Raw genomic sequence first — 19,671 nt, 5'->3', positions numbered from 1 at the left:
GAGTCATCCGTGACGAAATAAAGAGTTGCGGTTCCTACCGTTCCTGGCACGTATGCGTATCCGAGCAAGACTTTGAGGTGGGGGGGAGAGGGGAGAGAGTCGCGGGACGCGTCACTGCGCGCGCCACGTTAAAAGAAGAGGCATTTCGGGGCGAGACGCAAGCCGCTTCGCTTTGCCATGCAAAGATTCCTTTCGCTTTCGCTTTCCGTCGTTGGATTCGAGGACAGAATTCGATAGACCCCGGGAGAAAGAGGAAGAGAGGAAGAGAATGATACGATAGCGCGAGGAATCGGGCAGAGAAGAAGAGGAAGAGGAAGACGAAGCGTCAATGCCAGCAACTAGAGCGGAGAAGAGTGACAGTGCGACCGGTAAAGCGATCAGTGACTACGCGTCGTCGTCGGATACTCGGTGCGGGTGCGGAATCAAGCCGATCAGGCCGATCGACGATGCTCGGCTCGACTTGTGTTCTCGACTCGGCGAGACGCGAGAGCGCTTCGCTCGCTCGACGGAACGGACGACGCTCGGAGCGGGCGCGAGAGCTCGAGGTCGGCTCCCGCGGCGCGGACGACGCGGACGGATCGCGCAGTTGACGCGCTCGTCGATGCCCGATTCGGCGCGGTTCGAGGAGGAGGTTATCTTCAGATAGAGACTGCTAGAGCGAATTGGAGCAAAAGATAAAGAGGCAGCGACGTCGGACGGGCCGGTTAAAGGTTGTGAATGCGTTGCAAGGGGAAAGTACGTTGCCGCCGTCGTCGTCGTCGCCGTCGTCGCCGTCGTCGTCGTCGCGGTCGCGGCCGCGGTCACCGAAGCTGCTGCGGCTGCGGCCGCAGCTGCAGCGGCGGTTGTAGTTGTAGTTGCAGGTGTGGCTGTCCCGAGGAAACGATAACGATAGCGATGCTCGACGAGTAGGTAGCGTCGCGCGTCGAGGGAACCGAGAGCCGAGAGCCGAGAGCCGAGCAGCGCGATGTCGTCGACGGGCGACGATGAGGCCCGGACGTCCCTCTCGCGTCCCAGCGAGAAGCGGAGGAGAAGCGGCCAAGCGAGATAGAGAGCTCTCTCTCGGAGGCGATTCGCTGCCGAGGCCGGCGCGGCCGGCCGGCCTAAGGAGGCCCTTGGACCGCCCCTTGCTTCGCTCCTGGAAAATGAACTCCATGCTATATACCCTCTACGGCTTCGCGATATTCTTCATGGTATTTTGGTCGGGCATGTGGGTCGTGCACGTGCTGGCGTTGATTGCCGGCCGCTGGAAGCTGCATCGCAAGAGGAATCAACCGCCGAGCTACGAGACGCCGTTGCCGGGAGTCTCCGTGATAAAGCCCCTGATGGGGGTCGACCCGAATCTCTTCGGCAATCTCGAGACCTTCTTCACGATGGAGTATCCTCGGTACGAGCTCCTGTTCTGCGTCGAGGACGACTCGGATCCCGTGCTGATGCTGGTGCGCAAGCTCATGGAGAAGTACCCGGAGACCGACGCCAAGCTCTTCGTCGGCGGTTGCAACGTGGGGGTGAATCCCAAGATCAACAATATGCAGCCGGCGTACGAGGCCGCCAAGTACGAGCTCGTCCTTATCAGCGACAGCGGCATACGCATGAAGGAGGACACCCTCCTGGACATGGTGAATCACATGACGGACAAGGTGGCCCTGGTCCATCAGATGCCGTTCACCTACGACCGCGAGGGCTTCGCCGCCGCGTACGAGAAGATCTTCTTCGGGACGGTGCAGTCCCGGATGTACCTCGCCGCGGACCTGCTCAGGATAAACTGCCACACCGGCATGTCGGCCCTCCTGAGAAAGTGCATCCTCGACGAGGTCGGGGGCCTGAAGGCGTTCGGCATCTACCTCGCCGAGGACTTTTTCTACGCCAAGTCGTTGACGGATCGCGGCTGGCACATCACCGTCTCCTCGCAGCCGGCTCTGCAGAACAGCGGCCACTGCGAGGTGAATTCCTTCCAAGCGAGACTGCGACGATGGGCCAAGCTGCGGGTGGCGATGCTACCCACCACCATCGTCTTCGAGCCGCTCAGCGAGTGCCTCATCCTGGGCGGCTTCGCTTCCTGGGCGGCCAGCGTCCTCTTCGACTGGGACTCCCTAGTTTTCTATCTGGTGCACGTACTCTTGTGGTTCATGTTCGACTGGACGCTCCTGTGCGTCGTGCAAAACGGTCCGTTGCCCTTCGACAAACTCGAGTTTGTGTGCGGTTGGTGGCTCAGCGAGATTACGAGACCCTATCTGTTCCTCCAGGCTGTTTTGGATCCTCTCATACAGTGGCGCTCGCGCGTTTACAGGCTCAAATGGGGCGGCGTCGCCGAGGAGGTTAAGGCGAAAGTCAAATATTAACGATTCCGCGCTCCGTCTTAATGCACGCGTGGGTGCATGCGGGTGTGTCGAATCAAAGCGGCGCATTACGGAGGCGAAAACTCGCCTCTCGCGGACCGATCTCCCTTTCGACGAGGAAAAAATAAAGCCGGTGGCTTCTTAATTTGCGATCGAAAAGAACATTTGCAACCTCGATCCAAGAATAACGCTTTGTGTCGCGTCAAATGAAATTTAGATTTTTATTTGCGACTTTTACCGAAATATATTGGTAGCTTGAGTGTAGAAGCTCTGGCTCCCGAACGAGCAAAATTGTCACAATTAAGTATTACGCGCTTTAAACTTTTCGCGCGAACCGATTCCCAGCGGGTCCAATTTTACGATAAAAATTGCTCCTTTTTTCCATCTATTACATCAGACAGAACTGTCAAGAAATGTCGGACAAATCGTATAGATTCTGCCTCGCTACTAAATCTTATAGCATACAAATTTAAACGTACATTGTTGCGTCCGTGGACCGATCGAGATCGATGGTCGATCGCGAAAACAACCGATCGAAACCTTTTACAGGTAACATGCTCATCACTCTCGCGAAATAAATAACGCTTTACAAACACTGCAACTTTAATAAGCGCAAGAAATACAAAATAAGACTCGTAAAAAATAACATCCGCACATTTTGACAGCGCGAGTTGCCCGTTGTTTATAAACAACCCGGAGACGATCCTCGACCTCGGCCTCGGCTTCAGCACCGCTCGAATATCGCGAGATCGAATTCAAGGACGCAGCAATATTACGAGAAAAAAGATTGGCATAAAAAAAGTCATGATATTACGAAAATTTTATTCGCGCAAAAACACACGCAAAGTTGATCGAATCGATCTGTACGCGATACAATGATGACTCGTCGATATAGCCAACGAGAGAAACATTTGACGCGTATTATTTCCATCGAGTTTCCGTTATTCAACAACACGGTATGGAATGTATGAGATTTTTCCTCCCCGCGAACATGTATTATTTATTTGTAATAATTTTGATAGATACGTAAAACTAGTCGAGATTTAAGTGTACAGGTCGGCGGTATCGTACGGCATTCGTCTTTCCACGTGCGTCGCATTCTATATATATGATTAAAATGTACCGAAATTGCGCGAATATATTATATGTTGTCGTTGCATTACGTAATTATGATTGAAAGATTATAAAGATAAATAAATTGCCAGAAATCCAATGTAGCGTGATTTTTCGACAATTGGAGATAAGCATTCTCGCACACTCATCCCGGCTGTACAATTTAAATTTGATTTCATTGAGCAAATGTGCGCGCCTGTATGTGTGCGTGTAAACATATATACGACTGCTGTATATATAGACACATGTATTTTTGTCGCATCTATTTATTTCTCAATTTTCTCGCAGTCTTGCAAAATTGTTAGACCTAGAAACTCGGTAAAGTCTCTCGCGTGTATGTATCTACGATAACGAGATTACGTAATACATTGGTTATCGCTGATTTACTAAAACTGTACTTACACTGTACTTAACGTTAGATACACCCATGTTTTTGTATATAGCGGAGCATCAATTATCCGGGCACCGATCCAAGTATCGATTCCTTCCTTCGACGGACGTGTGAGTACGTGTGCGTATGTATATACATGTAAACCGAACTCTTAATTTATTCTTAATTTCAAATCATCACTACAATTTTTTTCGTTACGAGAAACGTTGCAACGTTGTCTTTCTCTCTCTTCTCTTCTTTTTCATTTGGAAAAAAATTATTTGATTGGGTTGGATAATCTCGATGATAGATTTTTTTTTCTCGTTTCCAATTTATCCCGATAATCGATGTTTTTTTTTCATACTTGCGACGCAATTATTTGATTTCTGGGAACGAGGCTTCCATAATGTAAAATGCAGATCTGTCAAGTAAGCGACATTCGACATTTTAAAATTCGAATAACGCACACTTAGAACGATAAGGCGATCCCCGAATTAATCTCTGAAATTTGTAAACAAATACTATTATTAAAATCCCATAAATGTTAGGCTCTCTCCGTATACGTTATTACGAAGCTTTCAGATAAAGCAGAAGCAATAAATATTATTAACGATGAATGTAATTGATTCGATATCTTATAATTAGATTTTATTTATTTCATTATATCGATAATTTTCTATTAGATATTTGTATAAAAGATAATGTACTTATATAAATGATAATGTAATTATTATTATTATTATTATTTCGAATATACGATACATTATGGAAATTTGATTCTTTGTTTCAAAGTCAAAGGTTGCTCATAGACACTCCAGATAGAATGATTATGCGAATTTTAACGTTTCTTTTTTCCCAACTTTTCGATGTAATCATCATAGTGCGGGATAATGTCCAATTAATGTAACTATCGAGCTAATGACTATTATTTATTTCATACATTTCATACATTCGTAAATTGATAGTCTACGATATTTTTTTTCAATGATTCTCCGAATACAAATATGTGATATTAAATGGAAAAATTTGTTTTTCGCAGCGATACAACTAGAATATAAATTTTCTCATTGGCTAAAAAATGCGTTCCACGAGAGTTGTTAAAATAATTAAAATATCACAACGCACGTACAATTGACGTATATCATTTCGCGGTACAAGTTTAGCTAGCACATCATTGCGTGCGTGCGTGCGTGCGTGCGTGCGTGTGCAAGTATGTATGCGTGTCTGCGTGAAAAAATTTCCGAGAGATCGTCTCGTATAAATTGATCTTATTCGAGAAAATCTATTCTGAAAGATGTAAAATTCGTGAAGGATATAAATAAAAGGTTTCGTTTTATTACTTCGCTCCTCTCTTTTATTAGATAGAAAAAAAATACGCGATATATTCATCGCGTTACTTACACGTTCATATCGGGAATATTGTAAAACGACATTATCGCGCGAACGTCATTGATAGGATGATTGTTATGCCAGCTATACTGTTGGAAAGGTGAATCATACAGCGAAGCGATATTGTAGATAACAAATCATTGAGTCATTACAATCTCCCAGTTTCAAATTACTCACAAATCATTGAGTCATTACGATCTCTTGAATTGCGATGAACAAATTTATCGATATTTCTTCTCCTTTTTTAATCGATCCAAGACTTTCCCGTTACGTTAGAAAACAATGGTGCTTGTCTCGACGCGCGTAAACAGCATAGAAATGACTGCGTTTCATAAATATTGAAAAGCGTGTTTCCTTATTAAACGTTGTTCAGAAATGTAAATCGTTGTGCGACGGATGCATTTTTCCGCGATTTCGACGAAGCGCATAACTCGATCGAAATGCGATAAAGCAGCGAATCTTTGCATCATTCCCGATCTTTGAGCATATTTCGTGTACATCGTAGATGCGTAGTAATGTGGCCAATGTAGCAGAAATTATAATTTGCTCGTTATTACACATAATTGCATGTAATCCGTCTGAAAATGCCATACAAACGTGTCTGTCGTTACAAGGACGCACGTACGTGCATTTGTCTCACGCATTTTATATATCGCGCAACCACATCATCTCGTACTTTAAAAGTGCGGCGAGTACGACAAATCCCACCTAATTTACATAGATAAATAAACGTTCAACTTTATTTCTCGCAGTCTTGATTTCTCTAACGTGTAACATGTATCGTGGGCCCTACGTCAAGAGAAAACCGTGTCCCATTTCTCGCGAAATTTATACCGCCGATATTGATTTAGACAGAAAGTAGGCTTATCTGTTACGAGATAAATTATCGAACATTCCTACATCGATTGACACGCAAGTCGAATGGTACGAATCGAAGCAAATGGCTGTGGCAAAATTGCGCGGATATGACACGTACCTTCTTCTACGTACTTTTCATTACATAAGACTCTTCTCTCTCTTTCTCTCAAAAAGCATTGCAGAACTGAAAATGGAATTCCCTCGAGCGATAAAGATATTTATCGCGTTTGTATAATCTCGTATCGTTTGTTTTTAAACACTTTTATATTCTACATTCTTATCGAGAAATTTTTCTTAAGGTTTTTATGGACTCTATCTTCCAAATAGAAGAGTCTCTTATAAATACGATTTTTTTTTCTTTAATTATATATATTTTTGTAAAAGCATTCACACGCATTTATTAATTCGGATTCGGATGCAGTAGCATGCAAGCGAAACACATTGCGATAAAATCCTTATAAAATTCTTGGTAGAATTTCAGTGAATCACATAATTACGCTTGTTTCACACATAAGAATAAGATGTATATGTTCTCTTGATATTTCGAAATTCTGCATTCTTTAAATTTTAAAATAAAATATAATATCATAATAAAATTTATTAGGAAAATATCCGATATTCTTTAAATTCTTGGCTCGCGGGGATTCTTTTGGTTGAATTGAGATAAGTTAATTTTATTTTTATCTCCTATCTTAATATTTTAAAATTTTCCCAGCATTTGGTGGAAAATTCATAATTAAAATATCGATGTATATAACTTGTAATCTGTCATTATCTACGTTTATCCGGCTCTAATTCCTATTTAAAAAGTTTACTGCTTCATTATACATGTTTCGCTGCTTAAGTGGATTATTATTGCTTCTCCTCTTTATCACTGTTATTATCGCGTATTATTCCCCAGTAATGCGAGAAAACAGTTGCACCATGTAAAAAATTTAATCTTTAAACGATATTTATCTGCGATATAAATGCGGATTATTTCTTACTTTTGGATATAGCTCTCACAGACATGACTTAAGTGCGCGTTAGTAATAAACCGAGGAATGACACTAGTATAAACAAATTTGCGTACATTTTTCTAAGTTTAGTAATTAGTAATAAGTTTCATAATTTTCAATATAACGAAATTATAAAAATGCGTTAAAAAACATAATTTCGAATCATCTCTTTTAAAAATGGTTTTTGCAAATCTATTTGTGTGAGCATAAAAAATATAGTACAATTATCGTATATTTGAAAAGATACAAAACGAAAGAGAGAAAGAGGGATAATGAGTGATTACGTGAAAGCTAAGTAAAGAGAGAAAAAATTTGTATTTTTTATTTTCATCACCGCCAAGTTTTACTAGTTTTAACATTTGCAATTTGTATGCGATATCCTTGTTTTATCGTCCAAAACTTTATCCTTTGATTAAGTTTAATTTCAAAATACAAGATTTTTTCAAACACATTTTCCAGACACAAGTTTGTAATGCGGATGTATGATAAAATCAGAGTCGCATATCGTTTATCGCGATATGCATATATCTCTACGTCCTTTCACATTTAATTTATATCTTGTAATGAATATAAAACAATCTTTTTTTTTAAAAACAGTCATTATGAGTAACTTTGATAAAAGACTATCATCCGCACGTGTTCAAGAAATTTTTAAAGTGAAATATGTATAACGAGCGAGCAATGTGTGTACGCCTTCTTATTATCACTTATAAGAAGTAGGAAATTAAATCACTTTAAGTATAACGATGCCAATGTATCAAATTGATTCCAATATTATAAGAGAGAATTTGCATTTTTATTTAACTTTGGGCTGTGAATCGATAATTTCAGAGAGAGAGAGAGAGAGGGAGAGAGAACTCGAAGATTAAATTATTTATTTCCCTCCCTCCCTCCCTCCTCACGTTTCAATAAAATATGACCGAGCAACAGACGACATGGTGACAAAATATAATAATAGCGATTAAACACATCACATGCGTCATCACTTTAAACATCAATATAAATTTCTTTCCTATGGATTTAATATCTTGAATTGATATATCATTTATTTCAATATAAGTTATAGCCATGAAATACTATCGCGTCTCTTGATTGTATCTCTAAAATAAAATTCAACCAGTTGGACATTGAACATTTTTAAAAATTGAGCGAAATTTGTTAAGTTTATACGAAATTTTTCATTACTTTATATGAGTACGATAAAAAAATATTCTTTTTCACACTGCTGTTTTTTTGTATCCTTTTTCTATATACGATATACCTATCATCACCTACAATTTACCGATGTGTCCAATAAAGTAAAAGATTAGATTAAAATATAATCATATAAACGTGTTGTAAACATCTTTTAAACATCCTGGCACCAAGTACATTTACAATAGCGCGTTTCACGGTGAATGACTATTTTATTCGTAGTTTCGTTTTTCCTTGAATAAATTATTGAAATGGAAAAGAGAAGAGATTTGTCCTTAAGATAAATTTTAATATCTACTAATGGGAGGAGCACGATCGCGTGAAGTGTGGCTCGCAGCACATACCACTAACATGTGTAATGTTACATTATGAAACCTTATTCTACTAGATCCTACGTTAGATTGTATTATGCTATCTGCTATGCTATGCTACGCTGAATTCCATTGTGTTATATTATACAGGGTGTCCTGAAACTAACGCTTGATATTTTAAAGGCAGATTCTCTGGCCAATTTAAAAACGATTTTTCCTCAGCGAAAATGTCGAGGGAGATCATTATTTTTTGCATATTCCCAATTTTTGTCATCATGTATCTTTCTAACTAAGTCTTAAATTAAAATTCTATTAAAGTAAACTCTACCTAAAATTAACTAAAGAATGTGACTTTATTAATATTTTATTCCCATGAGCCTTAGTTTGCGAAAAACCCTTTATTTTCAATCGTTTATAACTCGAAAACCATTAGTGCCGCGACATTTTCGCTGAGGAAAAATCGTTTTTAAATTGGCCAGAGAATCTGCCTTTAAAATATCAAGCGTTAGTTTCGGGACACCCTGTATATCACGGTATGTGTCTCTCATACAGACGTAATGTACATCAATTTGAATAACACGATGAAGGAACGAGAAGAGAGAAGCACGAATCTAGCATTCCTCGATCGATCGTAATAGATGCATTCTGCGATATCGTCAAAGTCATACTTTGAAACGCAACATGAATCGCACAATTAAAGAGAGCTCTAGAGTTAAATCGATTGTTTTATACTCGCGATATTCGATTATACGGTAGCTGTGTGCTCTGAATTTTGGGGTACGATAACGAGAATGTATTCCATGAAACGACTAGTTGTCAAGGGTAAAAATACCGCAATACGACGCGGCGCGGTGCAGTCCATCAGTAACGAGGAATGATTAAACATAATGTAACAGATAGACATGTTACTCGATATATAAATGTTTTTTTCTTGCAGCGGTAAACAACGAAATCCGAGCCGCTCTCGCAGTTTCTAATGTTTCGTATCGATGTTTACGTGTAATCGAATTGTCTCTTGGTTCTTCCTTCTTGCGTTATCGATTTCATCCTTTATGACAGGTGTTTACTCTTGTATAATTATAGAGAATTAACGATTAAATCGTTTTTATGTAGCTTTGACATTATCCTGGTCGTTTAAACACTCTCAATTGAAAAATTTATGACGTATGCGTCTCTTGATCAGTCTCGAGTCGTTGAAGGTTCGCGTAGGCCTCATTGTGTTTCTCGTATAATGCGCTTGTGGAAATTTAAAGCCTTCGAGATGCATAGCTTAGCATATATACGCGTGTACGAGAAAGAGAGGGAGAGAGAAAAAAAAATAAGAGAAGAGAATTGAATAAATAGATTATCGAAATCAGTTTATTTAACATTCTCGAGTTTCTCATAAATACAACGTTAACACTTATCATTCAAACTGCCAAGAAAAAATGATAAATTGCAAATTTTATCGAGAGTTTATTCAAATATTTTCTTTGCTTAAACAAATATTCCGTCTTAATCGGAACGAAAGGAACATATTTATGTTTCTCAGAAAAATATTTCTCTTTTACTATTTATTATTTTTACAATGAAAATTTATTTAAAATGTAAATTTGTGTGTATAAATAACGCGAAATTTGTAACGCGAGACATTTGTGTAATAAATCGTTTACCATGCGTCGCTCTCGTACAACGGAAACAGCTGTGTCATCCGACTTACCCGGTAGACATACTTTTACATAGAGTACGCTACTGTCCGTGATTTAATTTCACGGACGAAATAAAATATAATCGAACGGAATGGAACAAAAAATTTTGACAATGTATTTTTTTACGTTGATGCGATATTATTTATATAAATTTTGAATTAAATATTTATTTGAATTAATACGGATTGAGAGAGATCGCACAAGTGGCACATTATTAATGTCCTTCCTCTACTCTTATTATCGTACGTTTGTTAATTTTACTTTGCACAAGTATGAGACTCTATATATATATATCCAACTGTGTAACATTTTGAGAGAAAATGATTTGTGTCATAATATTCTCTTCAATATAATTTTTTTAAACATATCTATAATTTTTTTATAGATAAATATTTCGGTTTACGCTGCGTTGAGAAATTTTACATTTTCAACTTCTCTATTATATCACGATTTTCAATAATCAAAAATAAAGCGAAACATTGACATTAAAATGAGAATACATGGGCGTGGTATTGTTTGATTGTAGAAATTGACCCTTGATCTCTTAGGTTGTTTGAAAAAACAATTCGTTGCCGCGTTCTCTTCACCAAGGTATTCGTACATTTTCGCGTGATATTCTTGCGAAATTATTTACGAAACACATGGAAGTTTGTATAGCCACTTCAGTTATCAAAGGTCGCTCGATAATGCCCGCATTAATTATTGCTCATTGCGTTAAGCTGAACGTTAAGAGGACCACGTGTACGGCCACGTATGTACTCGTCCTTATCGTCAGCCTTCAGTTGACAGTTGATAAAAGTGTCGTAACCTCTCGTACGATTCTCCCCTCGAGATTATCGTCGTAATTTCAGTGTCAGAATTAACCATTTTCGATCATGTCGCTGGACGAAGTAAGGAGTAAATTGATTAATTAATTATTCGCTTGGTGAAAAATTCGACCGTGTTATAGGTGGAAAAAATCTATGTCGCAAAATCGGACCATTAGTTTATCAGCGAGTGAAGTTTGATTAGAGTGAGACTAGTGACGTTTGTGCCAATTGCAAACTTTTTTTTAAAATTTTCTACACCAATGTAAAATAAACTATCGCATGCCATGACCATTATTTTCGAAATTACTTTAGAAAGATAACATATTAACACGCAGCGCGACAAAAAACATGTCTTTTTTAAATAACTTTATTGATCTTAAATTTGCTTCTTTCTCCTCCTCTTTAATGATAAATCCAAGATAAAAGAAGGAAAAAATTCACTAGGCTAGACTCAACAGGGAGATTAGGTTATATCAGCAGCCAATAGTGCTATTGACTGATAATATTGACTTTACAAATAAGAGTTGATAACTCACAAGCTCAGATTGATAAATAAATCGTTAATTATGGCGATCAGACGACAATTTTATGATACAAAAAGTTTTTGCTCAATTTTCCAATCAAACTGCATTGTTAGCACATGCAACTATCTCTGATTTGACAAATCTAAATTGCATACTCGTTATTTTGATTAAATTGTTACTATTCGTTAGATAAAAAGAATACAAGGTAGAGAGAAATCTTTTTACAAGATGATTGCATCGACATTTTTTTTCTCAGAGATTCAATCATGCTGCCGCAGAGGTAAAAGAATTGGCTGCGCAGCCAGAAGACGAACATTTACTTGAACTCTACGCATTGTACAAGCAATCCACCGTAGGTGATTGCAATACAGGTTTGTTTACATAAAATTTTTGCACAAAATTCATACTTGTTGCACATGTATGTATAATCTCAATGTCTTTTAATTTTTTTCCGTTTAGAGAGGCCAGGTATATTGGACTTTAAAGGAAAAGCAAAGTGGGATGCTTGGAATGGTAAGAAAAGCCTGGAACAAGAAACGGCGAAAGAGCAATATATTGCTAAAGTGGAGGAATTAATCGCCTCGATTGGAAAAAAGTAGTCGATTCATTATCATGCCTATATGTGTGCATAAATATTCGCGTGTAATCTCACTGAAATGTTTACGAAACTTTTCACTTGTAATAGAGAGTAGCAGGAAACATTATACACGCACATACGAATAATTGCATACAGATGCAGTACGATATCAATTTTGTATTGTTCAGCAGCTACACGCACTTGTATAGGGTGCACATTTTTGTTCCGTTCATTTATAAATCTTGTATCTACTTTATTACAGTCAGCATAAAATTACTTCTCGCATATATCTTTCTGTCACAATCATTTTCCCTTCCTAACAAACAATAATTTAACTTTTGCCGTTTGCGTTTCAGTCCCGTACTAAAGTTTCACTCATACCGACTCAAGACATTATTAGTGTATATTAATAATGTATTTTTACATATAACATTTTTTTTTCTTATCATTATATACACATATGGAAATAACTAATCGAAGAAAACAATTTCCTAACACACTTTCAATGATATATCTCGGCGTGTGTCTGTATGTATTTATCTAAAACTTAAATTGGTAAATAACGCTATAGCCAACGCGACAATAAAAATACGCAGCAACGAAAATAAATTATACCTATTATTAACCGATACGAAAGATGTACAAGACATTTTTGTTTGAGAAATAAATTTGCGTCAGTTCTGTAACCTAGCGATATCTAGTTTAATCGAGATTTAAGTTAGCGCGAACGCCATCGGTTACGTTTTACAGCTATTGATAGAGACAAGGCTTGGATGTTACTTGCAAATTGTAAAGTTTGGATTAGCGGCGTAAGCGATACGCTATCACGAGTACCCAAACTCGACTCGAACAGCTCATTGCTTTACAAAACTAAATGATTCAACGACAACGGATAGCGCGCCGCTTCGCTTTCGAAACCAAAAGCTGACAAATCTTGTCTTTTGAAATGAATTTTATTAACCGAACCGCGTGGATATGTCAAAAAACCAATTGCATTATAGGATATTATATTCTTTCTTTCTTTCTCTCTCTCTCTCTCTCTCCCTTTTATGTAATAATTTGATATATAAATTGGTAATATTTTGTTTTTTAAACTTCCATTAAAAGGTAGATGGATAATAGACATGTATATGTAAAATGAAAATTTGAAAAAAATTACATCAATCGAGTACATTAGGAGCGCATACTTGTCGATTTGCATATATAAGGAACTTGACAAGAGCAATTTATTTCCTCTTATTTCTATCGTGCTTCTTACTCATGTGCGGATGATGACGCGTCTTTATTCTGCTAGCTTTTAGATAGTCGCTGTGGATCGCATTCGAGCTGTGGCTACCCATCGTGTTATCATTGATGTTCTCACAGACTTGACGACTCGTTGATGCTTCGTCGAACCTAATACACACATAAACAAACGAGATGACGGAAAATCGAAGTTCGTGAGAGGCAATTTCGCTCTTGTTTTATTGTTAAATTCCAATTATTAACGCTCCGATCACTCGGGCTTAGAGAGCCTATCTCACTATCATCGATTGTCAATAGCAATGAGTAAAACGCGTTAGAAACTAATGTTACGTTCTCGACGAGACTATTGCGAGGGAGAGGAGAATATGTCGGGGAATATCAACGCGAATACCAGGTACTCGTTTGCTGATGTTTGAACCGTGACGACAGGAATTTCTCAATTGCCAAGGAGAGATCGAGCGAATGAGATGTATTTTAACTGTACGTTATTGACTGTGGTACGCCGTTCACCGTCTTCGATTTCAGTACATCGTTTTCGTAAGACATTATAGTTTCTTTCCCATTTTCAAAGACTCTGCAAAAAAAAGAAATAAAAAGAACGATTAGAAAGAGTACGTAATGATCATTAAAGATTCGCAACATCAGACATACTTTTTGGTCGTAATTTTCTTTCCGTTGATGAAACGAGTCGAGGTACTGGTACGTTTCACAGCAGAACCACCGCTCGCTCCATCGAAACTAGTAAAAGTATTGAAAGAGGTAAAGTTTGCTCCGGCGCCTCCAGTATTCTCCATTAGATTATCGAACGGCAAACGAAAGCCGAATCCAAAGGGACCAAAGAAGGAAGTACTCAGACTATTACTAGCCGGGTGACCATGTCTCCCCGTAGGGCCTCTCCGAGAACCATGAAAACCTGAAATTCGACAATGGCGTTTTGTATTCATCACATATATTCGTCACTGCAATGTACTGCGAGCACGCGTACATGCTTACCGGCAAATAAATCTTCAAAGGGCATACCGTCGAAAAATTCCCTAAATACTTCCTCGGGATCTCTAAAAACAAACGTGCCGGCAAAGTGCGGATCAAAGTCATCTCGTCCTTTGCTTCCGGGCATTTGAAGACCTTCTTTGCCATATTGATCGTAAACACGCCTCTTTTTTTCTAAAAAAAATTTAAAAGCAAATGATTATAATTTTCCATTGGCTTCAATCGTTATCACAAATTTTTTTCCTTTCAATCAAAATTCAACAAGCGAGGCTTCCGCAAGGTTTGCCGCAAGATTAGTCCAATATTAATCGAGTAATATACATACGAATAATAAACATCATGAGAAAAATAGAGTGTCAACAACGTTCAAAGGTTTATCGTGACTGATGTATTGCTTAGTTTAGTTTATGTTACGTAACATGTTGATCGTTTTCATCAAAAATGTAACTATTTCGATCGAGTTATAATTCGCCAACTGTTAGCACACGCTGACAATGAAAGGCAGGCGGGGTTAACTGCAACGTGGTAGCGTTGATACTATAGATCAGTGTGATACTATAGATCAAGGAAAACTCGCAAAGTTTCTTCCACTACTATTATTATAAGAATAAAGAGGATGAGCGATTGTGGCGGATGTCTATTCTGTTTGTACTCTAATGTATAAAGTGTCGTTTTAAAAAAGATATTTACACATCACACATTGTAGCAGTTTTTACAAATAACCGTGTTGTTATAATAAGTCACGTTGATACAACGTTGATTTTCAAAATCCCATCTCGCTCCTGCATCGCGTTAGATATTCCGTGCCCTCATTCGCGACGTTTTTTCGCAAAAAAAAAAAAAAGAAAGAAAAAAGAAGAGAGAGGCGGATATATACACATTTTGTGTGGCGCAATATTAAGGCAAAGAAAAACGAGAGAAAAAAAACTATAATATACAAAATGTTTTGAGCACTCTGCAAATCGTATTTTTTTTATCAAGTGATACCGAAATATCGCTGGAAGGGAGAATCAAAGAAACTCCGGAAGGTGAATCCACGGCCGGGCCTTGATGCTGCCTTCTGATATAAGCGCTGATCGTAAATGCGTCTCTTCACATCTGGAAAGATTTTTTGTATCGCCCCGATCTTCTCTTACAAATTATGCGTACACTCGTTGTTCTTTGAAATTTTTCGACAATCCATAATCCATATTCTCGGAACAAACATTTTGTACGATGTTTCGATCGTAAGAAAAAGCGGCAGATTCTATCGCATTAATCCTAGAAATCTCTTGTGCTTTTACAGAAAAATCTATTCAAGGTATATCTTGCGTTCCAAGACATCGAGTTGTGTTTTACGGCTAGAAAGTCAATTCTCGGCGAGAATCGCAGTGTGTCTTTTCAATTTAATTTATTATTATCATCGAACGCACTTACCATCGCTCAAAACTTCATAAGCTTCTGAGATTTCCTTGAATCTTCTATTTGCCTCTTCCAAATTATCGGGATTCTTGTCTGGATGCCATTTCAATGCCAATTTTCTATACCTAGGGAACAGAAATGCCGGATATTGCGTTAGTGGAGTTTATTAAAAACATCCGACCGATCGTAAGAGTAGGTCGTATTATTTCGTAAGACTTTGAAACTTGAAAATTCGCTCGCAATTCAATTTCACAAGATGAGAGATGCAAATTATTTAACGATAAACGAATTAACTTACGCCTTTTTTATATCAGCACTGGAAACAGTCCGTTGTACTTCGAGCACTTTGTAGTAGTCGACCATCGTTCAGCACGTTCAGAATCAGGACTTAGGAAACCACCTGTCGGACAATGCGAGTCTTTCTTATTATGACTGATATAAATTGATGACGTTTAATGCATGCAATCGATTATAATATCGCAAAGAGATATACGATGAAAAGTTTAATTATTAATTATATTGCCAAACTTTTTCGAGGATCTTTTTGGGTGACGCGACAGAAATATCTTTGTTTCGTAATATGATAATTTCTAGTGTTTTGACAAATAATTGATCACGATGCCACGTCGTGACTTGTGCGGGATAGCGTTATGCGATGCATATAAATGTCATTAACAATTTAAATGGACCGCAGGTAAGAATAGATAGCGCATTATCGCTAATTGCATCATGCCAACGTTTTTGGTTGAATATGGTAACCGGAATGTGTTATACGTACGCGCAATGATGAAAATTTAAGCGTTTACAAACTCGAGATCAGAACGACGAAATTGCTAAAGTTAGCCAAGACGACTATCGAAAATAGTCGGAAGCATCGAACGTACAGATTATTACGAATACAAAGTTTCCGACCTACGATTTTGTATAGCGAGGTACCGCTAATTGCCAAATTAAACAAGGTGAAATAAAGAGAGAAAAAAAAAACAAGATGTATCGCGCAATCTTCGTTCCTTACTAATGTGTTTGACGCTACCTCAACTAATGGTTGATACTACTCTTGCCTTCGATAACTCTGAATCCCTGCCAAAAAGAAATATATATACGTGCTCTCTTTTTCTCCCTGTTAGAGGGAAGAAGTACGACTGCTAGAGACGAAGATGATAAAGATAAAAAAACTGATGCTTCGATCAAGGGACAGCGCGAGGATGATTGTGAGTGAGTCACGCTACTTTTGGATTTGATTTTGATCTACGCTGCCTACGCGTTTTACGGGTAAGTCTCTCAGGTGAAGTCGCAGCCAACGTGCTCGTCATCGCGACGTGGGTCGTCTCGCGACCACGTAATCCTACGTATATATCTCTCGCCTGCGTAACGACTACGAATTTCGTTTTACCTATATATTTAAAATCCCCACTCTCATTACTCTTTAATCGTTGAATTATCGTGTTGCTGCGAGAGAGAGAAATTTCAAAAGTTTTGATTTCAGATTTTTTTTTTCATCTCTCTCGAATCAAGCACGACCTTGAATTTTCACATCATTTCCGAGTCCTCTAATCGATCAAACTTACGAGGACCGAAAATCACGGAAGGAAATATATTTGGCGATCCGAAAGAGGGTACGCAATTTTCGAGGACGAATGAGAGCGAGGCGATTCTAGTGGGCGTCCTTATATTCTTGCAGGGAGGCGTGACGTCAGTTTTACATATTTGGCCAGAGAACGACATATCGAAGGAAAAGGATCCCGCGCGATGCCTCGTGTCCTCGCTCGCGCGCGAATCTTTCCGCGTATTGTCCTCGTTGCAAGTATAATTTAAATATCAACGTATATACACTCTCTTTCTCCTTCTAGATGGCGGTTAATCGTAATCGCGATTACGCATACATAGACATGTTTTTTCAAAATTTTACAATGCAAATGTACAAGTGCAATTTGTTAAATTTACTTTTAATTTGCATGGAAGAGAAAATCAGATTACATTTTGCATAAAGTCATTTCAACAATGATTTAACAATAAACAAATGCATAAATGTGAGTAAAATAAATAGAATATAATAATAATAAATTTTAACATCTTAGAGCGTATGTTGTTTTACAAAATTCAACAGAGAGAATGAAATGCTTTTATTTGAGAAAAAAATACACATGTACGTATCTTGAATTTACTTTTGATTTAAATTTAAAATTGCACCATCTTCCAACTTACATTGAAATAAGAAGAAAACTAAAGAAAATGGAAGAAAAGGTTTACTTTCACCTATTTTAAATGTAATAATTTAATATCCAAGATACTAATCCAATGTCAAATGCAAATAAAATGTAATATGCTGTAAATACGCATCAAGTCGAGATAAAGTTTCAAAACATTGTTTAAATGTTTACCAAATATTTTACATCGTACATTTGCATTGTACCTTTCAATGTACAATTATCAAATACATTTCTGGCATTGTGTCTTTCAATTACACAATATTACACAATCTGTAACACAATGTTTTTGTCCTTGATATCGGGTCATATTGTGTGCTTTAGTCGCAAGTCACTGATGAAAACTAAAACCTGTAATTTTAAAGTTTTTAAACTATAGATTCCTATTGCGAAAAGAATTGTTTGGCTTTGCGCAACTGTAGTCCTTGGTGCATCTAGTAAAATATCATTACTGCTACAGCAATAGTGGAATATAATATTGGTTAACGATAGGTAACAACTGATAACTGTTCCTTTGGCATCTATAATAAACTCAACGATGACAACACACGACAAAGTTTCGTTCAAACATACCATGTCCTACCTACGTCCTAATTTCAGGTTTACTTTCTGCAACGTACGAGCGCACACTTTATCAACAACTGAAAGTAACTGACACATGTACTTGAATTTTTTCGATTGGTTACGCTGATACTCGATGACGCTTTAGCCGATACATAATAGAGCACACGTACTTTTACATGCCTTCGCACGTAGCTGTTAGCTTGGCGTCGAATTTAGAACGTGCGAATGTTTGATGCGAAATGACGGCAAAGAGCGCTTTTCTTCGAAGTTTATTCGTTTCTAAGAGCTCGAAGCGTGTGTAAAAAAAATGCGAAAACATCGTATCTCTAAAAAGAGATACCGCGCGTGATCTTCTGACACTCGGTTACCAAGTTATCTTTGGGACTCACCGAAAATGGCTCCTGTTTGTCACACGTCAATCGTCAATCGTTTTAATCGATTTTAATGGTTGGTAAAAGTAAACGGTTTTCTTCCTTCTGATCGGAAAGAAAGCACACGTTCGCGGACAAAAGTGGAGATACGCGATAGCGGTGTGAAGTTGCCTCAAACAAAGTTCGATTATTCAACGTGTGACCAATGTCGTGATTTTTCTAGAGGTTTCTAGCATTTGGTAACTATATTCGTGCGCCTTGACGTCTGAAGTTGCGCGTTTTTCAAATGCTCTCCTTTCCCCTCTATATTTATTATGATTCAAAAGAGTAAAAAATTATTTTTTTCCTTTGTGAATACGTGAATATTTAAACATATGTCAAATATGTGCAGTTATTATTAGGATTCTATTGAAACAAATTTTTGTAAAGATGTGTAAAGTCCGTATCACAGAATATGCGTTAATATCGAAGACTTAAGCTTGGACTAGTCATTAAAGATTGACTAATCAAAATAACGGAAATGAAATTTCTTTATTCCGATTGATCAAGTTTCGATTTTTATCTTCAATCTCATTTTTCAATGCAATAACTTGATACGGACTTAATGCCTATACATAAAGAAATTAAATCAAATAATTGATTGTTTTTTTGTATATGTATTATGCAAATTTTTACCTGAATAAATTCTTAAACGCAGCTTTAGTCATAATGCACGAATATATATAT

The 19,671-nt window shown here is 38.0% G+C and overlaps 3 protein-coding genes across 11 annotated transcripts in view; 2 read left to right on the top strand and 1 right to left on the bottom strand.

Annotated features, from left to right (window-relative positions):
- The first annotated feature begins 116 nt into the window (after positions 1-116).
- Glct (ceramide glucosyltransferase) lies at positions 117-5,158 on the top strand. Its single transcript, XM_083081863.1, has one exon. The coding sequence runs from the start codon at positions 984-986 to the stop codon at positions 2,337-2,339; it is 1,356 nt and encodes a 451-aa protein (XP_082937989.1). The 5' UTR covers positions 117-983; the 3' UTR covers positions 2,340-5,158.
- Positions 5,159-11,007: 5,849 nt separating this feature from the next.
- Acbp1 (Acyl-CoA binding protein 1) lies at positions 11,008-12,454 on the top strand. Of its 2 annotated transcripts, none has more exons than XM_083081881.1 (3): positions 11,008-11,147; positions 11,847-11,961; positions 12,050-12,454. In XM_083081881.1, the coding sequence occupies exons 1-3, from the start codon at positions 11,133-11,135 to the stop codon at positions 12,187-12,189; spliced, it is 270 nt and encodes an 89-aa protein (XP_082938007.1). In that variant the 5' UTR covers positions 11,008-11,132; the 3' UTR covers positions 12,190-12,454. The 2 variants fall into 2 exon arrangements, with proteins under 2 accessions (XP_082938007.1, XP_082938006.1); XM_083081880.1 differs by lacking the exon at positions 11,008-11,147 and adding an exon at positions 11,532-11,698.
- The window catches only part of LOC145961544 (dnaJ homolog subfamily B member 6), a 72,855-nt gene continuing 65,513 nt past the window's right edge, over positions 12,330-19,671 (bottom strand). For 2 of the 8 annotated variants that reach the window (XM_083081866.1, XM_083081867.1), the window contains exons 4-10: positions 16,102-16,203; positions 15,819-15,928; positions 15,390-15,500; positions 14,406-14,576; positions 14,064-14,325; positions 13,897-13,986; positions 12,330-13,562 (exon numbers count right to left, since the gene is read on the bottom strand). In XM_083081866.1, coding sequence (XP_082937992.1) covers positions 13,394-13,562; positions 13,897-13,986; positions 14,064-14,325; positions 14,406-14,576; positions 15,390-15,500; positions 15,819-15,928; positions 16,102-16,166 — 978 coding nt within the window. In that variant the 5' untranslated portion in view covers positions 16,167-16,203 and the 3' untranslated portion in view covers positions 12,330-13,393. The other 6 variants (XM_083081871.1, XM_083081865.1, XM_083081869.1 and 3 more) reach the window with 6 other exon arrangements.

Source organism: Camponotus vicinus, unplaced genomic scaffold (genome assembly GCF_025532165.1).
Source record: "Camponotus vicinus isolate PSW18456_S1 unplaced genomic scaffold, iyCamVici1.0 SCAF_11, whole genome shotgun sequence".
Classification (NCBI taxonomy): Eukaryota; Metazoa; Arthropoda; class Insecta; order Hymenoptera; family Formicidae; genus Camponotus; species Camponotus vicinus.
This window is presented reverse-complemented; position numbering and strand designations above follow the sequence as displayed.

What these genes read in the sequence shown, in the direction of transcription:
- Acbp1 (XM_083081880.1), top strand. Translation starts at nt 11,633, where the DNA reads ATGGCGATCAGACGACAATTTTATGATACAAAAAGTTTTTGCTCAATT. An exon ending in TTTTCCAATCAAACTGCATT is followed by an intron (nt 11,699 to 11,846) that starts GTTAGCACATGC and finishes TTTTTTTCTCAG; the next exon opens with AGATTCAATCATGCTGCCGC. An exon ending in CGTAGGTGATTGCAATACAG is followed by an intron (nt 11,962 to 12,049) that starts GTTTGTTTACAT and finishes TTTTCCGTTTAG; the next exon opens with AGAGGCCAGGTATATTGGAC.
- Glct (XM_083081863.1), top strand. Translation starts at nt 984, where the DNA reads ATGAGGCCCGGACGTCCCTCTCGCGTCCCAGCGAGAAGCGGAGGAGAA.